General features: G+C 47.5%; 1 protein-coding gene and 3 non-coding genes across 4 annotated transcripts; all 4 read right to left on the bottom strand.

The window, feature by feature from the left end:
• Nucleotides 1-903: 903 nt before the first annotated feature.
• Nucleotides 904-3,684, bottom strand: LOC111471473. The gene is made up of 3 exons (XM_023117186.1): nucleotides 2,282-3,684; nucleotides 1,165-2,101; nucleotides 904-1,059 (listed from the first exon to the last, which is right to left on the bottom strand). Exons 1-3 carry the CDS (start codon nucleotides 3,682-3,684, stop codon nucleotides 904-906), a joined length of 2,496 nt encoding a protein of 831 aa, XP_022972954.1.
• A 782-nt stretch (nucleotides 3,685-4,466) lies between these two features.
• Nucleotides 4,467-4,539, bottom strand: TRNAK-CUU. The gene has a single exon. It is a non-coding gene; the product is annotated as a tRNA-Lys (tRNA).
• A 333-nt stretch (nucleotides 4,540-4,872) lies between these two features.
• TRNAK-CUU lies at nucleotides 4,873-4,945 on the bottom strand. Its single transcript has one exon. It is a non-coding gene; the product is annotated as a tRNA-Lys (tRNA).
• A 163-nt stretch (nucleotides 4,946-5,108) lies between these two features.
• TRNAK-CUU lies at nucleotides 5,109-5,181 on the bottom strand. The gene has a single exon. It is a non-coding gene; the product is annotated as a tRNA-Lys (tRNA).
• Between the last annotated feature and the right edge of the window lie 4,982 nt (nucleotides 5,182-10,163).

The following is a 10,163-nucleotide window of genomic DNA, read 5'->3' as shown; positions in this document are numbered from 1 at the left end:
CAGTTGTATCCAGTTCTTCTGGCGAGCATCGACGAAGTGACGTAAGTATTCTTCGAGCAAGCAATTGAACCGTTCTGTCTGACCATCGGTTTGAGGGTGGTAACTCGAGGAGATGTTTAAGGTTGTTCCCAAGAAGGCGAATAACTCGGTTCAGAATGTTCCAATGAATCTGCCATCCCGATCACTGATGATGCTCGACGGAATACCCCATAACTTTACAATGTGTTTGAAAAATAGTTGAGCTGTGAGTTCGGCCGAGCATAATTTGGGAGTGGGGATGAACGTCGCATATTTTGAGAATCGGTCTACGATAACCAAGATAGCGTCATAGTCCCCGACTTTTGGGAGGTGTGTTATGAAGTCCAAAGATACACTTTCCCAGGGTCTTGTCGGCACAGGTAGAGGTTCCAAGAGTCTTGAGACTTTGGCTTTCTCGACTTTGTCCTGTTGACAGATGAGGCACGTCTTGGTGTATTGCATGATGTCATCTCGCATGTTTGGCCAGAAGTACCCTTTCTTTATTAGAGCGTATGTTCTTTGCCACCCAGGGTGTCCGGCCCATAAGGTATCATGACATTCCTGAATGAGCTTCTTCCTCAGTTCTTCCGTTCTTGGGACATACAATCTGTTTCCTTTTGTCATCAGAAGGTCTCCCTCAACTCAAAACTGTCGTGTTTTCCCAGCTTTAGCTAGTTCGACGACGGCTTTGGCCGATGGGTCTTGATGTAAATGTTCCTTGATGATGTCGCGCATCGATCCATCGATCTTACTTGAGTGAATATGGGCTAACATGCACAGGGCCGCATGTTCGCCCTTCCGACTCAGTGCGTCGACTTTCGAAAGCGATGGGGTGGCCTTCTTGAATAAGGACCCCACCTAGGGCAAAGTCGGAAGCGTCTGTTTCTATTTCAGCTCTGTCAATGGGGCAGCTCGTCGTGAAAACCCTTCGACGAACCGCCTATAGTAGTTGGCTAATCTTAAGAAGGACCGCAAATCGGATACAGAAGTAGGAACTTTCCATTCTTGGATAGCTTTTATCTTATCGCTATCCATACTAATCTGTCCACATTTGACGACATGTCCAAGGAAGTTGATGCATGTTTGTGCGAATGCACATTTCTCTTTCTTGACATATAGTTGGTTTTGTTGTAGCTTGTCGAACACCAGCTTCAAGTGCACTTTGTGTTCTTCTAGGGTTGTGCTGTAAACCACTATGTCGTCGAGGTATACTATGACAAACTGATCCAAGTATTCGTAGAAAACTTGGTTCATCAACGTGCAGAAAGTAGCTGGAGCGTTTGTCAAGCCAAAGGGCATTACTAGGAATTCGAAGGCCCCATATCTTGTTACGCACGTCGTCTTGGGCTCATCCCCTTCGGCAATACGTACTTGGTAATACCCTGATCGTAAGTCCAACTTCGTGAAGTACTTGGCCCCGTGAAGTTGGTCGAACAAGTCGGATATTATCGGCAGTGGATATTTGTTGCGCACCGTCACCTTGTTTAAGGCTCTATAGTCTATGCACAGACGCAACGTCCCATCCTTCTTCTTCTGGAACAGTACGAGGGCTCCGTAGGGTGCCTTTTCCGGGCGGATGAATCCCGCCTTCAGCAACTCATCCAGTTGTTTCCTTAATTCGGCTAGCTCGGGTGGAGCCATCTGGTATGCGTTCTTCGCTGGCGGTTTAACTCCGGGGATGAGTTCGATTTCGTGATCAATGCCTTGACGAGGTGGTAATGTTTGGGGTAAGCTCTCTGGCATTATGTCAGCATAGTCGTTTAGTACCTCATTGATTTCATTTGGGACAGTTTCTTCGTTGGTTGTTACTTCCATCAATGGTATGACCATAAATGTAGGTTCCTCTCGCGCGAGTCCCCTTTTCAATTGTATGGCCGAGATCATTCGAAGATTACCTGGTTGCTTGATGCTTGCAGGTATTACCGTGGGGTTGCTGTCGGTGATCACTAAGCATTTTGCCAACGGCATTGGGATAACTTTGTGTTCTAGGAGGAACTCCATCCCAAGTACCACGTCAAAGTCGTCCATGCGAGCTACGACAAGATCTAGCTCTCCTGTCCAATCCCCTATTTTAAAGGGGACTCTTTTGGAAACTCCCACAATAGGCAAGGCCTCAGAGTTGACAGCTTTCATTTTTCCCGGGTCCTTTCCTATAGTGAGTCCTAATCTTCGGGCTTCGTGATCGGCGATGAAGTTGTGGGTCGCTCCTGAATCTATCAGAGTGCTCCTATTCGGTTGGGAATTTATTGTCGCATCTACGAACATGAGTCCTTTCTCTACTATCTCCTTCGGTTCGACCTTCCGTTGGAGGGCTGACAAGAATTTAAGTGCGCCCATTCGGGGATTGTCTTGATCTTCCTTCTTGTCAAGCATAGTCTCAATCCTTGTGTCATTGCTCTCTTGAATGGACACTTGGAGCGCAGTGAGAGAGGCCCGATGAGGACAGTAAGATACCTTGTGGGGACCTTTACACAGCATGCATTGTAAAGGCGTCGTCGGGTGGTTCCTTTGATGGTAAGGTCCTCGAGATGTCCCCGCTTGGTTGTTCTGAGGAGGTCTATCCGTCCATCCGCTTGGTCTGTCGTTACCTCCGTTCGGCCTGTTGGGGCTTCCATTTCGATGACTTGGTGGTTTGTATGGCTTGCCCCCAGTGTTTGGGGCTGGTGTTATTCTTCTTTGGGATCCCGCTTCATTCCCATAGTCTAGGAGTCTCTCGGCACAGGCCATTGCGGCAGCTAGGGTTTGAACCTTGTTCTCGTGTAGTTTTGTTTTGGCCCACGGCTGTAACCCATTTATAAAGAAGAACATCTTGTCCTTCTCTAATGTGCCCATGATATCTAGCATCAGGGTTGAGAACTGTCTGACATAGTCTCGTATGCCTCCAGTGTGTTTCAGGGCTACTAGTTTTTCCATTGCTAAATGTCCTGCGTTTTCGGGGAGAAACTTGTCCCTCAACTCTTTCTTAAGGTCCTCCCACGAGTCAATGGTGTACAAACCATCCTCGATGTCTTGCACCTTCGTACGCCACCACAGTTTGGCGTCGTCTATGAGATACATCGAGGCTACGGTCACCTTCTTGTCGTCAGTACAAGCCGTTGTGGCTTTGAAGTACTGTTCGACATCAAAGATGAAGTTTTCCAACTCTTTGGCGTCCCGATTCTCTTTAAAGGCTCTAGGATCTGGGAATCTTAGTTTGTTGGACCCTGTATTAGCTTGCCCAGCCGTGACGTTCTCCACGGCTTTCATGGTCACTTCAATTCGAGTGCCCATGGAGGCCATCCTTTCTTGGATGTCGTCGATTGTTGTTCTGAACTCATCAGCTAATCCATTGAACAAGCTCATCATTGTATTTTGTAGCACGTCGAACTCTTCGCCACGTCCCTCCTTGTGCGCGACAGAGCTATCCGGACTACCAGACGGTTTTGGGCTGCTCGTAGGAGCAACTCTTTCTTCGAGCGAGGTCACTCGAAACATCAATTCTGCGATTGGCAACCCATCCAGGCGGTTGCCCATTGCGTCGATTCCTACGACTTTCTCACTCAATTCGGTCACCCGTGCTTCCAGGAAGCGGAGGGTGTCAGGGACTTCTTTGAGTAACAGCATTTCCTCCTCTATTAGCGTAAGCCGGTCGGCTTGTGCTTTGGGTGTCGACTTTGTCGTCGACATGGTTTTGGTCTTTACTGTGTCACGGAGCTAACAAAGCTCTGATACCACTTGACACAATCGCACTTTTAAAGGCAGCGGACTAGCGATTGTGCGGCACTCACTTTCCAACGACAAGTGAGCTAAGCCAATTTGTACTTGCGTCGCCTACGGCCAAGCGACGTATGATCGAGCCTCTAGCCTCGGTTTTAAAAGAAGGTTTTGGAAAACGAGGGTAGAGAGAGATTTTAGAAAGAGAGATTGTTGAAAGAGACGTTATATAAGCAAGCAAGAGAGAGATAACAACGACTTAGCATATATAACCTTGGGTAGGGAGAAGTTGACAACTATCATGTCTGGCAGGCCTAGACATGATATTTTTCATATCCCCCTATAGTACATTTTGAGGCATGATATTTTTCATATCCCCCTATAGTACATTTTGAGGCATTTCATGTCTAGGCCATTTTTGAGGCGTCATACGCCCTAGAACTACAAAAGTTAGGCCATTTTTGAGGCGTCATACGCCCTAGAACTACAAAAGTAAAACACTAGAATGAAAAGACATGACAAGGGTTTGGCTTGCCATAGGCATGCGGCCATGGGCAACACGCCCTGGACGAGCATGATCGTGACAACGGGCATACACAATCAAAAACAATTTGAACCCATGACCACAAGGTTAAGAGCCTTGCACTCTACCAACTAAGCTAGATGGGCATACACAATAGGTACAACCCTTCGACATCTTGTCGAGTGACCCAAGAGTGGCCTAATTAGAAAAATTAAAAACAATTATAACAAATCACCCACCATGGGGATCGATCCCATAACCACAAGGTTAAGAGTCTTGCACTCTACCAACTAAGCTAGACAGGCATACACAATAGGCACAACCCTTTGCACTTTACCAACTGAGCTAGACGCCTGGGGCTCAAACCTATGACCACAAGGTTAAGAGCCTTGCGCTCTACCAACTGAGCTAGACGGGCATACACAATATGTACAACCCTTTGACATCTTGTCGAGTGACCCAAGAATGACCTAATTAAAAATTAAAAACAATTATAGCAAATCGCCCACCGCCCCATGACCACATGGTTAAGAGCCTTGCACTCTACCAACTGAGATAGACGGGCATACACAATTGGTAACACAAAACAACCCTTTGCGCTTTACCAAAGGAGCTATACATCTAGGACTACACCAAATCGCCCACCATGGGGTTCGAACCCATGACCACAAGGTTAAGAGCCTTGCGCTCTACCAACTGAGCTAGACGGGCATACACAATTAAAAACAATTTGAACCCATGACCACAAGGTTAAGAGCCTTGCACTCTACCAACTAAGCTAGACGGGCATACACAATAGGTACAACCCTTTGACATCTTGTCGAGTGACCCGAGAGTGGCCTAATTAGAAAAATCAAAAACATATATAACAAATCACCCACCATGGGGTTCGATCCCATAACCACAAGGTTAAGAGCCTTGCACTCTACCAACTGAGCTAGACGGGTGTCACGGTCATGCTCGTCCAGGGCGTGTTGCCCATGGCCGCATGCCTATGGCAAGCCAAACCCTTGTCATGTCTTTTCATTCTAGTGTTTTTACTTCTATAGTTCTAGGGCGTATGACGCCTCAAAAATATCATGTCTAGGCCTGCCAGACATGAAATGTCTCAAAATGTACTATAGGGGGATATGACTAGTTGTCAACTTCTCCCTACCCAAGGTTATATATGCTAAGCCGTTGTTATCTCTCTCTTGCTTGCTTATATAACGTCTCTTTCAAAAATCTCTCTTTCTAAAATCTCTCTCTACCCTCGTTTTCCAAAACCTTCTTTTAAAACCGAGGCTAGAGGCTCGATCATACGTCGCTTGGCCGTAGGCGACGCAAGTACAAATTGGCTCAGCTCACTTGTCGTTGGAAAGTGAGTGTCGCACAATCGCTATTCCGCTGCCTTTAAGAGTGCGATTGTGTCAAGTGGTATCAGAGCTTTGTTAGCTCCGTGACACAGTAAAGACCGAAACCATGTCGACGACAAAGTCGACACCCAAAGCACAAGCCGACCGGCTTACGCTAATAGAGGAGGAAATGCTGTTCCTCAAAGAAGTCCCTGACACCCTCCGCTTCCTGGAAGCACGGGTGACCGAATTGAGCGAGAAAGTCGTAGGAATCGACGCAATGGGCAACCGCCTGGATGGGTTGCCAATCGCAGAATTGATGTTTCGAGTGACCTCGCTCGAAGAAAGAGTTGCTCCTACGAGCAGCCCAAAACCATCTGGTAGTCCGGATAGCTCTGTCGCGCACAAGGAGGGACGTGGCGAAGAGTTCGACGTGCTACAAAATACAATGATGAGCTTGTTCAATGGACTAGCTGATGAGTTCAGAACAACCATCGATGACATCCAAGAAAGGATGGCCTCCATGGGCACTCGAATTGAAGTGACCATGAAAGCCGTGGAGAACGTCACGGCTGGACAAACAAATACAGGGTCCAACAAACTAAGATTCCCAGAACCTAGAGCCTTTAAAGGGAATCGGGACGCCAAAGAGTTAGAAAACTTCATCTTTGATGTCGAACAGTACTTCAAAGCCACAACGGCTTGTACTGACGACAAGAAGGTGACCGTAGCTTCGATGTATCTCACAGACGACGCCAAACTGTGGTGGCGTACGAAGGTGCAAGACATCGAGGATGGATTGTGCACCATTGACTCGTGGGAGGACCTTAAGAAAGAGTTGAGGGACCAGTTCCTCCCCGAAAACGCAGGACATTTAGCAATGGAAAAGCTAGTAGCCCTGAAACACACTGGAAGCATACGAGACTATGTCAGACAGTTCTCAACCCTCATGCTCGATATCAGGGGCACATCAGAGAAGGACAAGGTGTTCTTCTTTATAAATGGGTTGCAACCGTGGGCCAAAACAAAGCTACACGAGAACAAGGTCCAAACCCTAGCCGCCGCAATGGCCTGTGCCGAGAGACTCCTAGACTATGGGAACGAAGCGGGATCCCAAAGGAGAATAACACCAGCCCCAAACACTGGTGGCAAGCCATACAAACCACCAAGTCATCGAAATGGAAGCCCCAACAGGCCGAACGGAGGTAACGACAGACCAAGCGGATGGACGGATAGACCTCCACAGAATAACCAAGCAGGGACATCTCGAGGACCTTACCATCAAAGGAACCACCCGACGACGCCGTTACAATGCATGCTCTGTAAAGGTCCCCACAAGGTATCTTACTGTCCTCATCGGGCCTCTCTCACTGCGCTCCAAGTGTCCATTCAAGAGAGCAATGACGCAAAGGTTGAGACTATGCTTGACAAGAAGGAAGATCAAGACAACCCCCGAATGGGCGCACTTAAATTCTTGTCAGCTCTCCAACGGAAGGTCGAACCGAAGGAGATAGTAGAGAAAGGACTCATGTTTGTAGATGCGACAATAAATTTCCAACCGAATAGGAGCACTCTGATAGATTCAGGAGCGACCCACAACTTTATCGCTGATCAAGAAGCCCGAAGATTAGGACTCACTATAGGAAGGGACCCGGGAAAAATGAAAGCTGTCAACTCTGAGGCCTTGCCTATTGTGGGAGTTTCCAAAAGAGTCCCCTTTAAAATAGGGGATTGGACAGGAGAGCTAGATCTTGTCGTGGCTCGCATGGACGACTTTGACGTGGTACTTGGGATGGAGTTCCTCCTAGAACACAAAGTTATCCCAATGCCGCTGGCAAAGTGCTAAGTGATCACTGACCGCAACCCCACAGTAATACCTGCAAGCATCAAGCAACCAGGTAATCTTCGAATGATCTCGGCCATACAATTGAAAAAAGGACTCGCACGAGAGGAACCTACATTTATGGCCATACCATTGATGGAAGTAACAACCACCAAAGAAACTGTCCCAAATGAAATCAAGGAGGTACTAAACGACTATGCTGACATAATGCCAGAGAGCTTACCCCAAACATTACCACCTCGTCGAGGCATTGATCACGAAATCGAACTCATCCCCGGAGTTAAACCGCCAGCGAAGAACGCATACCGGATGGCTCCGCCCGAGCTAGCCGAATTAAGGAAACAACTGGATGAGTTGCTGAAGGTGGGATTTATCCGCCCGGCAAAGGCACCCTATGGAGCCCCCGTACTGTTCCAGAAGAAGAAGGATGGGACGTTGCGTCTGTGTATAGACTATAGAGCCTTAAACAAGGTGACGGTACGCAACAAATATCTACTGCCGATAATATCCGACTTGTTCGACCAACTTCACGGGGCCAAGTACTTCACGAAGTTGGACTTACGATCAGGGTATTACCAAGTACGTATTGCCGAAGGGGACGAGCCCAAGACGACGTGCGTAACAAGATATGGGGCCTTCGAATTCCTAGTAATGCCCTTTGGCTTGACAAACGCTCCAGCTACTTTCTGCACGTTGATGAACCAAGTTTTCTACGAATACTTGGATCAGTTTGTCATAGTATACCTCGACGACATAGTGGTTTACAGCACAACCCTGGAGGAACACAAAGTGCACTTGAAGCTGGTGTTCGACAAGCTGCGACAAAACCAACTGTATGTCAAGAAAGAGAAATGTGCATTCGCACAAACATGCATCAACTTCCTTGGACATGTCGTCAGATGTGGACAGATTAGTATGGATAGCGATAAGATAAAAGCTATCTAAGAATGGAAGGTTCCTACTTCCGTATCCGATTTGCGGTCCTTCTTAGGATTAGCCAACTACTATAGGCGGTTCGTCGAAGGGTTTTCACGACGAGCCGCCCCATTGACAGAGCTGTTGAAGAAAGACCACACTTGGTCGTGGTCAGATGATTGTCAAATGGCCTTTGAAGATCTGAAAACAACCATGACGAGGGGTCCTTTCCTCGGATTGGTAGATGTTACAAAGCCATTTGAAATAGAAACAGACGCTTCCGACTTTGCCCTAGGTGGGGTCCTTATTCAAGAAGGCCACCCCATCGCTTTCGAAAGTCGAAAACTCAATGACGCCGAACGTAGATACACTGTCTCCGAAAAAGAAATGCTGGCAGTAGTCCATTGCCTTCGAGTCTGGAGACAATATCTCTTGGGATCACAGTTCGTAGTGAAGACGGATAACAGCGCCATTTGCCACTTCTTTGATCAACCAAAATTGACGGCAAAACAAGCCCGGTGGCAGGAGTCATTGGCTGAATTCGACTTCAAGTTCGAACACAAAGCAGGGAAGAGTAATCAAGCAGCCAATGCACTGAGTCGGAAGGGCGAACATGCGGCCCTGTGCATGTTAGCCCATATTCACTCAAGTAAGATTGATGGATCGATGCGCGACATCATCAAGGAACATTTACATAAAGACCCATCGACCAAAGCCGTCGTCGAACTAGCTAAAGCTGGGAAAACACGACAGTTTTGGGTTGAGGGAGACCTTCTGATGACAAAAGGAAACAGGTTGTATGTCCCAAGAACGGGAGAACTGAGGAAGAAGCTCATTCAGGAATGTCATGATACCTTATGGGCCGGACACCCCGGGTGGCAAAGAACATACGCTCTAATAAAGAAAGGGTACTTCTGGCCAAACATGCGAGACGACATCATGCAATACACCAAGACGTGCCTCATCTGTCAACAAGACAAAGTCGAGAAAGCCAAAGTCTCAGGACTCTTGGAACCTCTACCTGTGCCGACACGACCCTGGGAAAGTGTATCTCTGGACTTCATAACACACCTCCCAAAAGTCGGGGACTATGACGCTATCTTGGTTATCGTAGACCGATTCTCAAAATATGCGACGTTCATCCCCACTCCCAAATTATGCTCGGCCGAACTCACAGCTCAACTATTTTTCAAACACATTGTAAAGTTATGGGGTATTCCGTCGAGCATCATCAGTGATCGGGATGGCAGATTCATTGGGACATTCTGGACCGAGTTATTCGCCTTCTTGGGAACAACCTTAAACATCTCCTCGAGTTACCACCCTCAAACCGATGGTCAGACAGAACGGTTCAATTGCTTGCTCGAAGAATACTTACGTCACTTCGTCGACGCTCGCCAGAAGAACTGGATACAACTGTTAGATGTCGCCCAATTTTGCTTCAATTGTCAAACCAGCTCGTCTACGGGAAAGAGTCCCTTTGAAATTGTAAGTGGACGACAACCGGCCTTACCCCACATTATCGATCATCCTTATGCAGGGAAAAACCCTCAAGCTCACAACTTCACAAGAGAATGGAAGCAGACAACAGATATAGCCCGGGCATATTTAGAAAAGGCTTCCAAGCATATGAAAAAGTGGGCAGATAAGAGGCGTCGCCCCCTGCAATTCCAGGCAGGAGATCAAGTCCTCATCAAGCTGAAACCAGAACAGATTAGATTTCGCAGCCGAAAGGACCAGAGACTAGTTCGCAAGTATGAAGGCCCGGTTGAAGTCCTTAAAAAGATCGGGACTACCTCCTACCGAGTTGCACTCCCCACATGGATGAAAATCCACC

The sequence above is a fragment of the Cucurbita maxima genome, unplaced genomic scaffold (genome assembly GCF_002738345.1).
Source record: "Cucurbita maxima cultivar Rimu unplaced genomic scaffold, Cmax_1.0 Cma_Scf00053, whole genome shotgun sequence".
NCBI lineage: Eukaryota > Viridiplantae > Streptophyta > Magnoliopsida > Cucurbitales > Cucurbitaceae > Cucurbita > Cucurbita maxima.
The sequence above is the reverse complement of the archived record's forward strand: the minus strand, read 5'-3'. Positions and strand labels throughout refer to the sequence as shown.